At 36.2% G+C, this 19,946-nt stretch overlaps 1 protein-coding gene and 1 pseudogene across 10 annotated transcripts in view; one reads left to right on the plus strand and one right to left on the minus strand.

Annotated features, from left to right (window-relative positions):
- EPS15 (epidermal growth factor receptor pathway substrate 15) overlaps window positions 1–19,946 on the plus strand; it is a 142,349-nt gene that overhangs the window by 102,009 nt on the left and 20,394 nt on the right. For all 10 annotated transcript variants that reach the window (XM_061412004.1, XM_061412000.1, XM_061412008.1 and 7 more), the window contains 5 exons: window positions 1,491–1,607; window positions 1,842–1,932; window positions 5,382–5,417; window positions 6,654–6,790; window positions 11,188–11,257. In XM_061412004.1, the coding sequence (XP_061267988.1) occupies window positions 1,491–1,607; window positions 1,842–1,932; window positions 5,382–5,417; window positions 6,654–6,790; window positions 11,188–11,257 (451 nt within the window). The remainder of the gene's footprint in view (window positions 1–1,490; window positions 1,608–1,841; window positions 1,933–5,381; window positions 5,418–6,653; window positions 6,791–11,187; window positions 11,258–19,946) is intronic.
- Window positions 16,128–18,165, minus strand: LOC133244607 (large ribosomal subunit protein uL6-like; annotated as a pseudogene).

Here is a 19,946-nt window from a genome sequence, read left to right on the forward strand (position 1 = left end):
GCTCAGAGAGGATGTCATAGGGAAGCTTTACAAGTGACCACTGAAGTGAGAAGAGGTTAAGCAAAAGAGAAGGTGGTACATTTCTGGCAGAGGAAACAGCATTAGCATAAGCATGTAATGGGAGAAAACATGCTGCACGGTATCATGAGAAGTTTTCTGAGGATGTTTTGTGATGGTGAGGGATGTATTGGTAGGAGATGAGGCTGTCTCCTGTAGGTTACCTGCATTACCTCTGGTACTTTTTATCAAGATGGAGATATCTGTGCCCCATTCCAAACTTGTTGAACTAGAGTTTCTAGGTTGGGCCCAGGTACGTATGTTTTTTTTTATTTGGTACATATGTTTTTAAAAATAAATTCCATAGGTGATTATGATATGTGCCTAGATAAAAATGACCACTTTTAGTTCAGAAAGGACCAAAGAGTAAGAAATTTGGATTCATCTTGCAGCACTGGGGAATTCGCCTTACTACAGTGAGTAGCCATTGAAGAATTTTTAAGCAAGAAGTGACAAGATTGAGTTTACCTTTTAGAAAAGCTGGATAAGGCATTCCCTGGCAGTCCGGTGGTTAGGACTTGGTCAGTGCTTTCATTGCTGTAGCCTGGGTTCAATTCCTGGTAAGGGAACTAAGATCCCACAAGGTATAGGGTGCCACCAAAAAAAATTTTTTTAAGTGGACTATAGATTGGAGAATAGGATTGGACATACCGAGATATGGTGAGAGACTATTGGGGTAGTCTATGTGAGAATTGTTTTAACCTGGATCTAACCAGTAGCAGGAGGGATGATGAGAAGAATACAAATTTGATAGATACTAAGGATTTAAAATTAACAGATTTAATGTTATTTGTACAGTGCAGTCTTGAACTGTACAATATTCTTTTAAGCACAAAATGCAAATTACTAGGTTATCCTTCAAAGACATAGGATGGTATGAAATAGAAATTGGCTTTGCCACTTCTAAAGCCTTATTATCTACTGATCTAAATGCAGAAAGCAATGACGTCATTGAAGGATTTCTAACCAGAAGATCATGATTAGATTCCTATTTTAGATCTATTACTTTGGCTGCCCTGAGAAGGATAGATGTAGAGGACAAGTATTGCAGGCAGGAAGGCAGTTGGAATATTATTACTACAGTAATATGTACCAGAAATGATAATGCTATAAATGAATGATAGTGACAGTCAGGATGGAGAAGAATGGAAGAATTTGAGAAATAGATGAGAATTAGACTCCATAAGATTTGGAATCTAGCTAGGGGATGACCAGAGGGAAGTAGTTAAGGAAGAACTGGAGTTTTCTGGCCTTAAGTGGTTTTGAGGCTTGGTGATATCATTTCCCTAAGAAATATTATAGAAGTCATCCAATGAATGTATTCTGCTTATCTTTTAAAATTTTCTAGTAATTTTTGACTCTTGTCAGTTTCCTTTGCCAAGTAGAAAATATATTGTGAAAAATTAATACTTTGAAGGATTAATATTTTGTAGGCAAGAAGTAGTCCTGAAGTACTGCCTTCTTGTGTGACTGATGAAAATGAAGAGGTGACTGTAGCTGTTAATGAAAAAGTTTGTCCTGAATTTAATAGTGACAGATGTTCAAAAGAGGTAAAAATAATTCTATATTAATATGTAAATGTTCTTATCATTCTCTTCTCAATAGGGGTTATATACTATTTAATGCTAAGGAAACAGAAAAATGTGTTAAATGGACTTTATGACCACAAAAATATTTGTTATGTTACCATCAGTTGATTTTTCAAACATGCTATTTTATTTTAAGATGTTACCTTTTAAAACTTTGGTTTCTAAAACTTTTTTTTAATTTAAAATTATTTTTAGGAAGATCCATTTAATGTAGAAACAAGTTCACTGACAAATCCAGTTGCAGATTCACACCTGGATTTTTTCCAGTCTGATCCTTTTGTTGGCAGTAAGTACTCTTATATTTATATTACTAATTTATCAGAAGGGACCATATAAGAATTTGGGCTTCAGTTTTGAGAGCCTACTTGTTATAGCAAAAGTAGAAAAGAGAATGATGTTTTTATATGGTCAGACTTTAGTATTTGTCCTCTCCAGGCAACTAAATCCTGGAACTAAGCATTTGATTATGTTTTAGGAACCCCTGATTAAGAATATGTTTCTTGTTCAGAATAGAGACCCAAAGAAAGAGAAGAGATTGGGCAGTCTTAAGTCATCCAGCAATTATTTACCAAAAGTGCCAACACCATGCTTTTACAACAGAAACTATAGTAGTTAGTAGCTTCGATCCCTGCCTATAGTAGTTAGTAGCTGCCTAAAGTCTTATTGAAGAATCATAAGCTCAATAAATTAAAACACCTGATGTCATCATAAGCTATGTTAAATACCACTCGTGTTAAACTTCTTTTTATTTATTTCCAAACTCACCTTGTGAAACTGATATTAATGATTATAAGTTATTGCCTGTTCCCCTAACCCTCAATTCGCCCAACCACTAATCTATTTTCTGTCTCTATAGATGTGCATACTTATGGAATTATATACTATATGCATTTTTATGTCTGGCTTCATTCATTTAGCCTAATATTTTCAAGGATTACTCACATTTTAGTATGTTTCAATATTTCTTCCTGTTTTATTGATGAATATTATTATATGGATGTACCACATTTTACTTATTCATTGGTTGATGGGCTGTTCGGTTGTTTCCACTTTTTTGGCTGTTTTGAATAATGCTGTTGTGAACACTCATGTACAAGTTTTTGTGTGAATATATATTTACTTTTCTCTGGGGTGTATATCAGATCATAGTACTCTGTTGAATCATTTGAGGAGCTGCCAAACTGTTTTCCAAAGTGTCTGTAGCATTTATATGTATATATATACACACACACACATATATTCCCACCAGTAGTATATGTGGCTTGCAGTTTCTCCGTACCTTTGCCAACACTTGTGACTATCTATCCTTTTAATTATAGCCATCGTAGTGAGTGTGAGGTGGTATCTTATTTCAATTTGATTTGTATTTCCTTAATGACTAATATTGTTGAACATCTTTCTCCGTGGTTATTCAGTTCAGGTCAGTTGTTCAGTTGTGTCCAACTCTTTGCGACGCCATGAACTGCAGCACGCCAGGCCTCCTGTCCATCACCAATTCCCGGAGTCCACCCAAGCCCATGTCCATCGAGTCAGTGATGCCATACGGCCATCTCACCCTCTGTTGTCCCCTTCTCCTCCTGCCCTCAATCTTTCCCAGCATCAGGGTCTTTTCCAGTGAGTCAGCTCTTCGCATCAGGTGGCCAAAGTATTGGAGTTTCAGCGTCAACATCAGTCCTTCCAATGAACACCCAGGACTGATCTCCTTTAGGATGGACTGGTTGGATCTCCTTGCAGTCCAAGGGACTCTCAAAAGTCTTTTCCAACACCACAGTTCAAAGGCATCAATTCTTCGGCACTCAGCTTTCTTTATACTCCCAACTCTCATGTCCATACATGACCACTGGAAAAACCGTAGCCTTGACTAGACGGACCTTTGTTGGCAAAGTGATGTCTCTGCTTTTTAATATGCTGTCTAGGTTGGTCCTGACTTTTCCTTCCAAGGAGTAAGTGTCTTTTAATTTCATTGCTGCAGTCACCATCTGCAGTGATTTTGGAGCCCAGAAAAATAAAGTCTGCCACTGTTGCCACTGTTTCCCCATCTATTTCCCATGAAGTGATGGGACTGGATGCCATGATCTTTGTTTTCTGAATGTTGAGCTTTAAGCCAACTTTTTCACTCTCCTCTTTCTGTTTCATCAAGAGGTTCTTTAGTTCTTCTTCACTTTCTGCCATAAGGGTGGTGTTATCTGCATATCTGAGGTTATTGATATTTCTCCTGGCAATCTTGATTCCAGCTTGTGCTTCTTCCAGCCCAGCGTTTCTCATGATGTACTCTGCATAGAAGTTAAATAAGCAGGGTGACAATATATAGCCTTGACGTGCTCCTTTTCCTATTTGGAACCAGTCTATTGTTCATGTCCAGTTCTAACTGTTGCTTCTTGACCTGCATATAGGTTTCTCAAGAGGCAGGTCAGGTGGTTTGGTATGCCCATCTCTTTCAGAATTTTCCACAGTTTATTGTGATCCACACAGTCAAAGGCTTTGGCATAGTTAATAAAGCAGAAATAGATGTTTTTCTGGAACTCTCTTGCTTTTTCCATGATCCAGCAGATGTTGGCAATTTGTTCTCTGGTTCCTCTGCCTTTTCTAAAACCAGCTTGAATATCTGGAAGTTCACGGTTCACATATTGCTGAAGCCTGGCTTGGAGAATTTTGAGCATTACTTTACTAGCGTGTGAGATGAGTGCAATTGTGCGGTAGTTTGAGCATTTTTTGGCATTGCCTTTCTTTGGGATTGAAATAAAAACTGACCTTTTCCAGTCCTGTGGCCACTGCTGAGTTTTCCATATTTGCTGGCATATTGAGTGCAGCACTTTCACAGCGTCATCTTTCAGGATTTGAAATAGCTCAACCGGAATTCCATCACTCCCACTAGCTTTGTTCATAGTGATGCTTCCTAAGGCCCACTTGACTTCACATTCCAGGATCCTTATATCTTCTTTGGAGAATGTTTATTCTAATCATTTGCCCTGTTTAAAATCGGTTGTTTGTCTTTTAATTATTGATTTGTAGGCGTTCTTTACATATTCTGAATATAAGTCCCTTGTCAAACATATGATTTGCACCTATATTCTTGTGTTCAATGTTGTCTTAATTTTGATGCAGTCTTATTTATTTATTTATGTTTTCTCTTGTGCTTTTGATTTCATGGTGTGAGATAGGGGTCCAACTTTATTCTCTTGCAGGTGGATATCCAGTTGTCCCAGCATCATTTGTTGAAAAGACTATTCTTTCCCCCATTGAATTGTCTTAGCACTCTTGTCAAAAATCAAATGATGATAAATGTGTAAGGATTTATTTCTAGACCCTTCAATTCTTTAAGCACTTTTTTTTTTTAAACTTCAGTGAAGCCTGGTATTTGTTTCTGAAGTGTTGATGGCAATACCCATCCAGTAATCCTGTGAAAAGTAGACATTTTGTTAGTAAAATTCTTGTCCTCAAGCCTGTGTTTTCCCCTCCATGTAATCTGACCTTGTGGTCAGGAGGTAAGTATAGTTGGCTCTGATTCAAATTTGCCTCTTTTATGAGGTGTATTAATGTTCTTCCCTTATTAAAATAGTGATACTTACTAGTATTCTAAATATTTCCTAAAGGTGGACAGCATTCGTTGTCTTACCTACTTTGAGGGAGAGTTAATGAAACAAACTTTGCTTTTGTTTTGAAGTTACTCTTTAAGTAATGTGCCACAGCAGTAAATACTATGATTTTGATTTCTGCATATTTCTTTTATCACAGGTGATCCTTTCAAGGATGATCCTTTTGGGAAAATTGGTTAGTGTTTTATTGAAGTCCTTCTTAGCTTTAATTTAATTCTTAATTGTAAGCTTATGTTAATATTTATGAATAAGAGATCACAGTTAGGTAGTTTTAGGAATGCACTTCCTTTTTACTCAGTTTTAAAATTGACCTAAGGCCTCACTAAGATGTATGTACCTGGCATTTTCAGAGAAAAAGTGACAGATACTTATGAATTTGCTTAGTAAACTGTTAGCTATACTTTATAAAAAATAACATTAGTGCCTATACTTTGATGCTTTTAATACATCAGATGATTCTTTGATGCTTTTAATACACTTCTTATTAGCCAAGGATTAGATAAATAAAATGATCTACATTACTATAGGGTTTAGAACTTTTTTCCCCCCTACAATTACATCCTATTACAGATCTTAAATAATTACTATGTCAGACTTTTTAAGATTCTTTCTCTGGGATTTTCACAAATCTGGTGTGCCATTTAGTTATGGTTCCCAAACCTATTCCAAACAGTTGGCTGTTATCATTGAGCCCAGAGAGAGAAATGCATTTAGAAATTTTTGTTGTTTCTTTGCTTCCCTGGTGGCTCAGATGGTAAAGAATCTGCCTGCCATGTAGGAGACCCAGGTTCGATCCCTAGGTCAGGAAGCTTTGTGGAGAAGGGAATGGCAACCCACTCCAGTATTCTTGCCTGGAGAATCCCACGGACAGAGGAGCCTGGTGGGCAGAAGTCCATGGGGTCGCAGAAAGTCAGATATGACTGAATGACTAACACTTTCACTTACCATTCCTATGTGTTCTTTTTTCTTTCTTCTTAGTTATAATAGCATAGAATAAGGATCTTAAAAATGGGATCACTTGATATTATGTGCTAATTTAAAAAATCAATTTATTAAGTGAAAAACTCTTATCAAAACCACAAAGAAAACTGTGATCCTTTCCCCACCCCCAAAATTAGAATCACCAGGTTAGAGGAAATTATTTAAACCTAGCATATAGGCAACATTGTGTAATAAGTGTTGGAGTTATTGACTTGCTTTGGATGAATAATGACTAAGTAGGAAAGAATGTTAATTAAAACTGCTTAACTAGATGTAACTGTCTATACAGTTTTATGACCTAGATAAGTAAAGTACCTGACTTAGACTCTACAGGAGTCAAAATGCCTTTTAATTAAGGCAGTTGTCATCGGTGACAGGAAATTTAGAGTAATAATTTTTTAATCTCTCATATTTGTGTTGTTTTTTTTAGATCCATTTGGTGGTGATCCTTTCAAAGGGTCAGATCCATTTGCATCTGACTGCTTCTTCAAGCAGTCTTCTACTGATCCTTTTGCCACTTCAAGTACTGATCCTTTCAGTGAAGCCAGCAATAGCAGTAACACATCGGTGAGTAGGAGGGTTAAAAAAATGTTAAATGGACCACAGATGTTCTAAGTGAGTTTCTTTTTTTCTTTTCTAAGAGCAGATAGTTTATTGTCTGGTGAAATAACAAAATCATTACTCATTGCTAGATAGTAAATTTTTTGAGGGTAGGAACTATATCTTACAAAAAATTTAGTACACATGCCCTGCCTGTACTTTGGTTCAGTGATCAGTAAATATATGTTAACTTCTGTTTAATGGTCAGAGAAGAGGTAGGGAAAGAGACAAATGTGGAAAAAAAAGCAATTTACCAATAGTAAAATCATATACTATTTGAGTCATCTTTCAAAACCGAAAGATAGAAATAATTCAGTAAGTACTCACTCTAGACAAGAAAGTTGTTTGCCAAACTGCCACTAACTCCTGGGAATGAGACTCATACCTTTACCTTTCTTGTAAATCCTGTCCTTCCACATGGCAATATAAGGCATTTAGATAACAAGCAAAGGACTTACTGGCCTACTATATTTTATCTTTAAGAAAATGAGTATACAGTGGATCTTTTGTATTCTGTCTACAAATAGATGAGTTAAGTGAGTTTCTTGAAATACACAATGATGAAAGAATTCTCTTGCAGATTACTTCTGATGGGCGATATAAAAATTTCAGTCTTATCGAACCTATCTAGTTTTTGGTTCAAACTGGCATTTCACACTGTGAGCACCCACTGAAATTGACAGAATACTCATGTCATCCGAATACTCATGTCATCCAAATACTAAGTCTGCCCTTCAAAGGACAAAATATTATCCCATTGGGGATTTAAAAAATAAATGATTAAAAATCCATAAGCCAGTAAAGCATTTTGAAAATATTTGGTATACATTATTGAAATAATGAAATCAATTTAAAGAGAATAGCATTGATTTAAAAAAAAAATCATTTCTGTTATTTTGTGGACACATCTAGAGTGTTATTCTTATAAAGATGTATTAATTCCCACTAAATGTCAGACTCTCCTGATAATATACATAGTACAACAATTACTATTTAATAACCACTCACTATGATCCAGGTACTGTTGTGGGCTTTATATTCATAGTTTCTAATCTTCACGTCAGTCTTACAAAGTAGGTGTTGGTGTCCCTATTTTAACAATAAGAACACTGGAACTCAGAAAAATTAACTAAGGTCAGACAACCAAGTCTGGAGGCTTTGAAAACAAAATCTTTATATTAGGATATTTAAACACATGCAAAATAGAGTAACATAATGAAGTATTTTAACCTCTGTGTATCTATAGCCCAATTTCAATAATTATCAATGGTTTTGGAGAGGTTTTTAATTTTTTTTCCTTGTTCGTTTGGTTTTTTTAAGTTTTTATTTGAAAGCTTATTTTTTGAGACAGGGTATTTCACACCTGTAAGTAAACCAGATCTATAAAGGAGCAGTTGTTGACAGACATGTGAAGCAGAAATTTTGTCTTTTAATACTCTTAGATTAAGAGAACTTCCTTAAAAGCGTAATTGATTATTTTAAAGGTAATAAACTTTGGTATTCCTGAATTGCTTCCTTACTGTATTCAGTAAAGAACTACTTGGCCAGCAACTGATTTTTTCCACTGTTGTAAAACTAAGCAAATGCCTCTGTAACTGAATATTTGTGGTTTCCACAGGCTACTGGATACTCTGTGTTCCTACAACACTCAGTTTGTAGTGTGGACCCATTTGCCAAATTCTTCTCGAATTGCCTGCAACCTGAGTTCTTTCCCTCTCACCTTATTGTAGCCTCTTGTTATCTACTCTTATTGTTTAAAAAGCAAGAGGCCAAAGCAACTCTTCCTAATTTAAAAATAAGCATGTTTCTTTTCCTCTCCCCTGGTGAAATTTTTCTACCATTCATTCTACTAATTTGTCCCCTTTCGGTTTTTGAAAGCAGCAGTGCCCTAGCTGACAGCTCTTAATTTCTCCATTCAAAACTGTAAACTAAACACCAAATTGGCAATATAATAATAGTTAAACATTTATCTAATCTCTTCTATGTGCCAGGTATGGTGCTAAGTTTTTTTCATGTATTACCTCATTTAAGCATCACAATAATCCTATGAGGCTCATGTATCATCCTCATTTTAAAGATAAAGTAAATGAGAGCTTATTATGTGTAAGTAAGTTAGTAAGTGACAGAACTAAATTCAGACTCTATCTGACCAAAATCTAAGGTCCTCACTACTGTAGTCTAAGATTTAGACTCATTTTTTCCTAACTACAAACCCCTGCTTTTGGTCATCTTTCTTCTTTTCAAATAGGCCTCTGTTAATGCCATAAGATATGAATCTCTCCCCACAAGTCTTTTTTTGTTCCTTCAAAGATGGTCTCTGTTCTCAGAGGGACATAATTTTAAAAAAACAAACCAAAACAAGTGCCATTTTCTACTGTCCTAGCTAGCATATGGTAGCTACATGCTAAGTCATACTGTGAAAGGAGGGAATGAATGGCTGATGTAGAGAAGAGAGAATTTCAGTGATAGATTAGGTTAGGCGACCTTATAGGAGGATTTGGAACATTAATTATAAAATCACACCATCTGAATTTTAGTCATGAAAATTACTTTCGTATATTAAATTGCCTAATTACTAAACTGAACATAATATAAAGAGAGTTTTGTGGGTGCTTGCTCCTTCATAGGCTGCACAGTCCATCCTGTTCCTCTTGCTGTCTCAGTGCCCTTTTAGGGTAAGTGCACAGTCACTAGTGGTAAAGAACCTGCCTGCCAATGCAGGAGACATAAGAGACCCAGGTTTGATCCCTTGGTCAGGAAGATCCCCTGGAGGAGGGCGTGGCAACCCACTCCAGTATCTCCAGTTCTCTGTCTGGAGAATCCCATAGACAGAGGAGCCTGGCAGGTTACAGTCCATGGGGTCACGAAGAGTCAGACACGACTGAAGCTACTTAGCACTCATGCACAGTGTATGATAAAGGAATAGAATTAAACCTGACACACATATAGGCCTACTTTTTCTCTCTCTCTCTCTCTGAGATGGTAAATAAAACTACAAGCTGTTTAAAACCAGGTCTGTTAGTTTTTCCTTCTCTCACAGTTGGGGGAGAAGCATTAATAGTTGGTGACTTGTGTTATCATGTCAGTGACTGTCTCACATTGGTATTTTAATTATCGTATTAGGAACCATGGAGAGTTACTTTGCTATACAGACCAGCTTGATTTTTTTTCCCCCCTTGATTGCTGTTTATTCATTTAGCAGATAATCAGAGTATAAGCTAATGTGTTCATTTTATAAAAATGTAAGTTAACCATCAGTTAAAATTTTCCATTCTAAAAGCATCACTAGTTATTCTTTCTGCAAGTAATTTTTTTTAACGGATCCTGTTTTATAAAAAGAGAATATACTGTAAGTCTCAATGAGCATTGTTTCTCTCTTATCCATTACATCTGTATTACTTGAGTTCTGTAATATCCTTTGAAGTTCAGTTGTAATACCTAAGTTCTTGATGATTAGAAGTAGATTGTGTAATACAGATGACATTGATACTCATGAGTCAGAGTAGGAGATAAATATTCCAAAACTGTTTTTGTCCCCCTGTTATCTAATTGTATGCCAAGACTTTTAGCTGGCCTCTTAAAAAGAACCTGATGCCAGAAAGTTCAGTTATCTTCCTAGATATACATTTTGTTTGACTGTGATTTAAAACCAAGCTGAAGTAGGAAGATAGTTCAGTAGTCAGAATCTCTGGCTTCTATAAAACATTACAAAGTCCTCACTCTTTGTAGCCATTCACACTTAACATTTGCTCCAGATTTTTTACGTGGCTTATTATTTAAAGTGGCTGAATTTTTTTTTTAGAAAGCATTCTCTCTCTCTCTCTCTCTCACACACACACACACACACACACATTAACATTAGAGGAAGTTGGGTGAAGGGGATATAAGGTCTTGTGTTATCTTTATAGCTCTTCTAGAAATCTACATTTATTTCAAAATGAAAGTTAAAGAATAGTGTGCATCTAAACAAGTAGCAAAATTATGAAGGAAAGAAATGGATATCAATGCCAGGGTAATAATAATCTTTACAGAGGGGAGGGATGGGATTGTGATTAGAGCAGGCACATGAAGACTTTTGAGATGTTGGCAGTTTCATAGATGTTCACTTGATACCTTTTATTAAGTGGTTCATAATGTTCCGTACATTTTTCTGAATGTATGTTATGTTTTACAGTAAAAGATTAGAAAATGATATGAATCATTTCAATAAGATTGCAAATCAGTAGGGGTAGACATTTGTTCCTAATGCCTTGTGTTTCTTAATTAGTTTAGAGTTTGTGAAGAATATTTTCTTTGGTGCGGCAATAAAGTTTCAGCTTTGAAAAGTTTCCTCTCTCAATCATGACTGTGTGTGATTTGTTTAGGTAGAAATGTTAAAGCACAATGATCCTTTTGCTCCTGGTGGAACAGTTGTTGTTGCAGCAAGCGATTCAGGTAAGGAGATAATTTTCTTTGAACAGTAAACATCACCCTTTCTTTCAATTTCTTTTTTTTTTTTGGTCTTTATCAAATATATTCTCCTATTTACTTGCTTATGGTTTTAAGATTATTGCATAGTTATTAGATTGGTACAAAAGTAATTGTGCTTTCAGACCCTGAATTTTAAATCATTTTAACTAGGGTCAAAGCTATGGTTTTTCCAGGAGTCATGTTTGGATGTGAGAGTTGGACCTTAAAGAAGGCTGAGTGCTGAAGAATTAATGCTTTTGAACTGTGGTGTTGGAGAAGACTCTTGCGAGTCCTTTGGAATACAAGGAGATCAAAACAGTCCATCCTAAAGGAAATCACCCTGAATATTCATTGGAAGGACTGAAGCTGAAGCTGAAGCTCCAGTACTTTGGCCACCTGATGCGAAGAGCTGACTCACTGGAAAAGACCCTGATGCTGGGAAAGATTGAAGGCAGGAAGAGAAGGGGCAACAGAGGACAGGATGGTTGGATGGCATCACTGACTCAATGGACATGAGTTTGAGCAAGCCCTGGGAGATGGTGAAGGACAGGGAAGCCTGGTGTGCTGCAGTCCATGAGGTCTCAAAGAGTCAGACACAAATGAACGACTGAACAACAACAGTAATGGGATCAAACACATCTGTATTAATCAAAATAGAAGCTATTAAAATCAACACATTTTTGCCAATGAGAAATAAATTTTATTCCTGAAGCATAAAAATCCGTGCTTCAGGATTTGACAGACTTTTGGAAAACATTTTCTGCATCTTGCTGGCTGTGGAAGCATTTTCCCTGTAAAAAGTTGTTGAGATACTTGAAGAAGTATTAGTTGGTGAGAGGTCAGGTGAATACGGCAGATAAGCCAAGACTTCATTGCCCAATTTGTTCAATTTTTGAAGTGTTGGTTGTGTGACGTGTGGTTGGGTGTTGTCTCAGAAGAAATTGGGTCCTTTTATTGACCAATGCCAGCTGTAAGTGTTGCAGTTTCCCATTCATCTCATTGATTTACTGGGCATACTTCTCAGATGTAATGGTTCCGCTGTGATTCAGAAAGCTGTAGTGGATCAGACCACCAGCAGACCACCAAACAGTGACCATGACCCTTTTTTTGGTGCAAGTTTGGCTTTGGGAAGTGCTTTGGAGCTGCTTTGTCTAACCACTGACCTATTTGTTGCTGGTTGTTGTATAAAAATCCGCTTTTCATCACACCTCACAATCAGGTTGAGAAATGATTCATTATTGCATAGAATAAGAGAAGACAACACTTAAAGGTGATGATATTTTTGATTTGTGGTCAGTTCTTGAGGCACTCGCTTCTTGAGCTTTTTCACCTTTCCAGTTTGCTTCAAATCCCAAATGACTGTAGAATGGTCAACGTTGAATTCTGGGGCAGCGTCTTGTGTAGTTGTAAAATGATCAGCTTCAATAATTGCTCTCAGTTGGTTGTTGTCAACTTCTCATGGCTGGCCACTTTTCTTGTCACCTTCAGGGCTCTTGTCTCCTTTGTAAAACTTCTTGAACTACCAGTGTACTGTATGTTCATTAGCAGTTTCTGGGCCAAATGCATTGATTTTGTGAGTCGTTTCTGCTGCTTTGACCCATTTTTGAACTTAAATATGAAGATCGCTCTTATTTGCTTTTTGTCTGACATCATTTTCATAGTCTGCAATGCATCTAAAATAAACAGCAAGTAAAATTTATTAGCAAAAAGCATAAAACAGGAAATATACATCAAAATGATATATAGCATAATCACATTTATTTAAGAATGTATTCCAATATCAAATGGCAAATTTCAACAGTATTAAATCCCAATTACTTTTGCACCAACCTAAATATATCCTATGTTCTACCAATAAAAACAATGGTGTTTGTATATTACTTTCCACTTTCCTTTTTTTAATATATATTTTAAAGTATTTTATTTATTTATTTTTTAATTTATTTATTTTAATTGGAGGCTAATTACTTTACAATATTGTATTGGTTTTGCCATACATCAACATGAATCCTCCATGGGTGTACACGTATTCCACTTTTCTTATCATTTATTATCTCATTTACTGTTCGTGTTAAAGAGCTTAATATGTACTCTAGCAAATGTCAGTAAAACCAATAAAAATGTTTTTTTGCTTTATAAAAGACAGTGTTCCTTGGCAGTTTCAAAGTCAGTATTGATTCTTATGGATCGTGACCTAAATTTAAAAATTAGTGGCTTCTCATATTAGCAAAACTCCCTTGGGATTTCCCATGTTTTTCCAACAAAAATATTATAGGAAAAAAAAAAGGGAACTTTCCAGAACGCTCGGTGAAAGGCGGAGGAGCGGCGGCTGCCCGAGCTGCGCACAGCAACGCGCTCCTTCCCAAGAAAAAAAAAAAAAAAGAGAAGGGGGAAGGAACTTAAAAGTAAAAACAAATTTAAGGAGCCTATCACATAAATAATATGTGTAGATCTTGCTTGTACTTGATTTGAATAAATCAACTAAAAAAAGATTTATGAGATGAAAGAAATTTGACAGATTGACATTAAGAAATTTTTTTGTTTTTTAAGATGATATGAAAATGGCTATTTTAGTTTTGTCTTTTAAAAAACAGTCTTCAGAGTTCCCTGTCAGTGCAGTGGTTAAGACTGCATTTCCACTACAAGGAGCACAGGTTCAGTCCCTGGTCAGGGAACTAAGATCTCACATGCTGCATAGCATGGCCAAAACCAGAGAAACTAAACAAGTCTTTATGTTAGAGATACATTATGTCAGATTTAGAGATTAAGTGATTAAATTGGGGTTTGTGTCAAAATAATCTTGTGGAGTGAATAAACAAATGTGTTTAGGAAATAAAGTTGCTAAGTACTAAAGCTAGGCAATAAATACATGAGGGTTCATTATACTAGCTTTTTATTTTTATCTGTTTTGAATTTTTCATAATGAAAGAGTCTTGGCCTTTTAACACACCCCAAGTACGTCATACTTTTATTTATTTATTTAGGCTGCACCTTGTGGCATGTGGAACTTCCCAGATCAAAGATTGCACTCGTACCCCCTGTAGTGGAAGTGCAGAGTCTTAACCACTGAACCACCAAATAAATCCCATATTCCCATTTTAAAGGTCAGGAAAGTGAAGATAGGAACATTAAGTAACTTGGTCAAGATTTACAGTTTTATTAGATTTGAACTATAAAGCCAAGATTCAAACCTATGTCTGGTAGAGTCTAAAAGCTTTTTCAACTACGTAACTGTTTTTTTCTCTCTATTCAATAGTTATTGTCTAGAAGAGCAGGGAATTAGAAGTAGACTCAAACATGTAAATACTTCAGTATCATGCTAAAAATAGGATGCCTTATTTTTCCAGATGAAAATACAGTGAGTTATTCAGTGTAGAAATTTGCTGATTGTGACAAATTGAGGATTATGAGTGTAGAGAAAGATTAGTATAGAAATGCCTTCACAATTTGAATTTCTTGTGCAAATATCAAGATGAGATTTAACAGTGTGCATTTTTTGTTTTCAGCTTGAAGATTAACATCCAACATAAGTAATAAAGAATGTAAAAAAGCAGATATGTAGAAAAAAAGATCTAATGTAGTGCTGGGTTTGGATTTAACCCAAAATTTAGAACTACAGCAAATAAGATTTCTGAAAGGCTTATTGTAACAAAAGTGGTCAAATTGTATCTTTTTAAAATACATGTGCTCTTTTAGAGTCTCAATTTTGAACTGATGAATTAATGTATTGATAGGGATATTATATGATAAAGGATAACCTAAGAGAATAAAATGAAAGGTTAATACATTTTAATTAACTCTTGATTGCCCACACTGAGGAATGGTAAGTGCCATGAGAATTCATTAACGCTGCAAGCATTTAAAGAAAAGGGAGATGGCCTCCCTTTAGAGCAACTCATGAATGATTTCAGAGCAGAAGATGGCCTTTGTGGTATGCCTTGAAAGAATGGCCTACATAAGTAGATATGGGAAGAGTAGTTAAAGCATAGAGAGTAACATGAGTGAGGAATGGATGAAGGACATATGGTGCATGTTCAAAGAAAAACCGACATTTTGATAAAGCTTACTTACAGATAGAGGAATAATCAGGTTAAATAAGGCTAAGGTGGTAGATTGATCTCACTCTAGGTTTCTGTTGCCTCTGTTGGTCTTCTCTTTGATTTCCAGTTCCTGGCTCATTTCCTGTAAAGTGGTAGAGTAAATGACTATAGTAGACTGGAAGTGGGCTAAGGTTTGTTGTTATCATCATCATGGTAATAGATACCATTTACTGAGCACTTGGTTAGTTCCAGCACTACATGTGCTATTTTCTCATATTTGATCTTGTTTAATTCTCAGAGCAACTACCTGAGGAAATTGCTGTTATGTTTATTGTACAGACAAGGAAAACCAAGAAACGGAGAGATGAAGCCATTTCACAAGGTTAAGGAAGTAGTAATAGATGGACTCACATTCAGATGATGTCTCTAGTTTTCCACCAACCTCTTTGGTCCTTCCTTCTCTGTCTCTTTTCTAATTCTTTCTCTTCTCCCCAACTTCTTTATGTTGCTCTAGGTCTTAGACTCTAAACTTATCTTCTCTGTCTGTATTCCTTGGGGTTCTCATCTGGTTTTATGGTTTTACATACTCTCTCCATGTTGATTTCTAACTCTAGCCACACTTTTTCCCATGAACTCCAGACACCTGTATCCAATTATCTATTGACATCTCCACTCAAACATCTCATAGATACGTCTAACACAACATGTCTAACACCAAACACCTAATCTTCCTCCCCAAACCTGCTTCTCTTGAATCTTTCCCCATCTTTTTTTCCCCCTCAAATCAAAAGACTTTTTATTGCCTCTTAAAAACATTACAGTTGAGTCCATAGAACCATCTGGCATCTTGCTGTTTCTGCAGCCAGACCACTCAGATCTTATTCATCAGCCTGCTGAACTGTTCCTTTTTCAGAAACATAGATACCATCCAAAATTTTTCTGATATCCTTGTCTTCAACTGTGGAGGCTTGCTGAATCAAAGCAGACAAATTTGACACAAGTTCATTATCGTTTGCTTCAAGAATCATCTCATCTTTCTGGGTTTGACATACTGAACAAGCAGCCCCTGGCCTCTTCCGAACCCTTTGGATATAGTTTTCACCCAGAAAAGTTCAGATTTCAGCAAGAGAACCAGTCTCCTCAGTAACAACGCTGATGGGGAAGTGGACATACACAGACCTCATCTTGTAACAGAAGCCCAATATAACACCCTTGATCATGCTCTGACTACAGATCCTGTGAACAGTTGCCAGTTCCTTTCTGTTTCCCCACCATATGTCAGCCCAGAGCCTCTTCCTTTTCTTTCCAAGGAGACTGAGTTCTACATTGATGTGATTGAAGGGTACCTCTTGGGCCCTTCACAATAACTGTCTGTCCTTTCAGAGTAATGTCAAAATTTTTTCTGGAATGTTGACAGTCTGCTGAGAATGGTCTTCATTTTCACAGTAAATGCAGCAAAAAGCTTTCCCCATCCTCAGTTCAGTTCAGTTCAGTCACTCAGTTGTGTCCGACTCTTTGCAACCCCATGAATCACAGCACGCCAGGCCTCCCTGTCCATCACCAACTCCCGGAGTTCACTCAGACTCATGTCCATCGAGTCAGTGATGCCATCCAGCCATCTCATCTTCTGTCGTCCCCTTCTCCTCCTGCCCCCAATCCCTCCCAGCATCAGAGTCTTTTCCAATGAGTCGACTCTTCGCATGAGGTGGCCAAAGTACTGGAGTTTCAACTTTAGCATCATTCCTTCCAAAGAAATCCCAGGGCTGATCTCCTTCAGAATGGACTGGTTGGATCTCCTTGCAGTCCAAGGGACTCTCAAGAGTCTTCTCCAACACCACAGTTCAAAAGCATCAATTCTTCAGCACTCAGCTTTCTTCACAGTCCAACTCTCACATCCATACACGACCACAGGAAAAACCATAGCCTTGACTAGCCGGACCTTTGTTGGCAAAGTAATGTCTCTGATTTTCAATATGCTATCTAGGTTGGTCATAACTTTTCTTCCAAGGACATCTTTAACATTGCTAAGACCTAAAATCTTAGAATCATCCTTGGTTCTTTTTTTTCTCTTACTCTGTCTCTAATATATCAAGAAATGTTACTGATTCTACCTTCAAATTATATACAGTAAAAGTCTTACAATGGCCTAAAGCTTTCTCATAATGTCTCATTGTTATTACCTTTACTCATTCTGCTCCAATCACACTGACCTTACTTTTGCTCAAGAAACAGGCTCATGTTCCTTGGGCCCTTTACTCTTAGCTGTCCCCCATTCCTAGGATGATTTTTCTCCATATATCCACAGGATGATCTCTGTTACCTCTAACAAATCTTGGCCAAAATGTCACCTGATCATCTAGCCCAGCACTCCCACCATAATGTTCTCTACTCCTTCTTACTGTATTTTGGCTTATTACCTTCTAGTGTACTAAGTAAATTTCTGTGTTTTTCTCTTATTTATCTCCTCTTCCTTCCTAAATTTTGGCGTCCACAGGAACTTGAATCTTTTTATTCACTGATCTCTCCCAAGAACCTTAAACCATACCTGGGGACTTAATATTACTGAATGAGTGGGTGAATCAATTACTGTTCTCACAGAGCATATGAAAGGAGCCCAGTGGATGAGAATTTTTATTTGGGGAGAGGGGCATATTGTTCACTTTTTTTCTGATAAGTGGGTATTTTAACATTGTGGTGAAAAATACATGATATAAAATTTACCATTTTAGCCATTTTTAAGTGTACAATTAGTGATATTAAATACCTTCACATTATTGTGCAACCATCACATCCATCTATCTAAAGAATTTTTTTCATCTCCTAAAACTGAAACTGTACCAGTTAAACAAGAACTCCCCATTTCCCCTTCTTACCAGGTCCTGGCAAACACCATTTACTTACTGTGTTTATGAATTTGACAACTCTAGGTCCCTTATAAAAGTGGAATCATATCGTATTTGTCGTTTTGTGTATTGGGCTTATTTCATTTGTCATAATTTCCTCAAGGTTCATCCATGTTGTAGCATGTATCAGCATGTATCCTTGCTTTTTAAGACTGAATGATATTCTGTTGTATGAATATGCCACTTTTTGTTTATATATTCCTCCATCAATAGACACTTGGTTTGCATCCACATTTTGACTATTGTGAATGATGCTGCTGTTCATATAAGTTTGCAAATACCTAATCAAGTCCTTGGTTTCAGTTCTTTTTAAGTATTTACTAAGAATTTCTCAATCATATAGTAACTCTATTTTTAATTTTTTGAGAAGCCATCATACTGTTTTCCATGTTTTACATTCCCATCAGTAGTGCACAAGGATTCCAGTTTCTCTACATCCTTGCCAACACATACTACTGTTTAAAATAATAACCATATTAATGGTGTGAAGTGGCAGCTCATTGATTTGATTTGCATTTCTCTAGTGAATAATGATGCATATTGGCCATTTGTATATCTTTGTAGCATCTATTCAGATGCTTTGCCCATTTTAAAAAATCAGTTGTTTGCTTTTTTGTTGTTGCAGTGTAGGAGTTCCTTATATTTTGTGGATATTAACCCCTTATGAGATATATGATTTGCAGATATTTTCTCCTGTATCATAGGTTGCCTTTTCATTCTGTTGATACTGTCTCTTGGTGCACAGAACTTTTTAATTTTGACGTTGTCCAGTTTATGTACTTTTTCTTTTGTTGCCTATGTTTTTAGTGTCCTATCCAAGAAAATATTGCTAAATCCAATGTTGTGAGGTTTTTCACTTATGTTCTCTTCTAAGAGTTTTTAGTTGTAGGTCTTACATTTAGGTCTTTCATCCATTTTGAGTTAATTTTACTTCATTCTTTTTCATATGGCTATCCCATTTTCCCAAAACTACTTTTCCTTTCCCATTGAATGGTTTTAACGTCCTTGTAGAAAATAATTTGACTCCATGTGTAAGGGTTTATTTCTGGGCTCTCTATTCTGTTCCATTTATCTAAGTGTCTTAAGACCAGAACTGTTTTGATTACGATAGCTTTGTAATAAGTTTTGAAATCAAGAAATTTGAGGCCTGTAACTTTGTCATTTTTCAGGATTGTTTTCGCTATTCAGGGTCCCTTGAGATTCCATTTGAATTTTAGGTTAAATTTTCTGTTTCTGCAAAAGAGTGTCATTGGGATTTTGACAGTGATTACATTGAATCTGTAGAGTGCTTTGGATGATATTAACATCATAACAATACTGAGTCTTGCAGTTCATGAATGTTGTCTGTTTTTCTCTTGATCTGTATCTACTTTCTTTCAGAATGTTTTATAGTTGTCAGTATACAAGTCTTCCTTGGCTAAATTAATTCCTAAGTATTTTATTCTTTTTGAAGCTATTGTAAATGTCATTGTTTCATTAATTTCCTTTGCAGATTGTCCAGATTATCAATATATGGAAATGCTATTGATTTCTGTGCATTGATTTTGTATCCTGCTACTTTGCTGAATTCATTTATTCTAAAGTTTTTTTTTTTTAGGGTTTTTTGCATGTAAGATAGTGTCATCTGAAAACAGATAATTTTACCTCTTCCTTTTCAGTTTGGATGCCTTTTTTGTTCCTCCTTGCCTAATTGCTCTGGCTAGGATTTCTGTGTTGAATAGAAGTGGTGAA

The sequence above is a fragment of the Bos javanicus genome, chromosome 3 (genome assembly GCF_032452875.1).
Source record: "Bos javanicus breed banteng chromosome 3, ARS-OSU_banteng_1.0, whole genome shotgun sequence".
NCBI classification, from domain to species: Eukaryota; Metazoa; Chordata; class Mammalia; order Artiodactyla; family Bovidae; genus Bos; species Bos javanicus.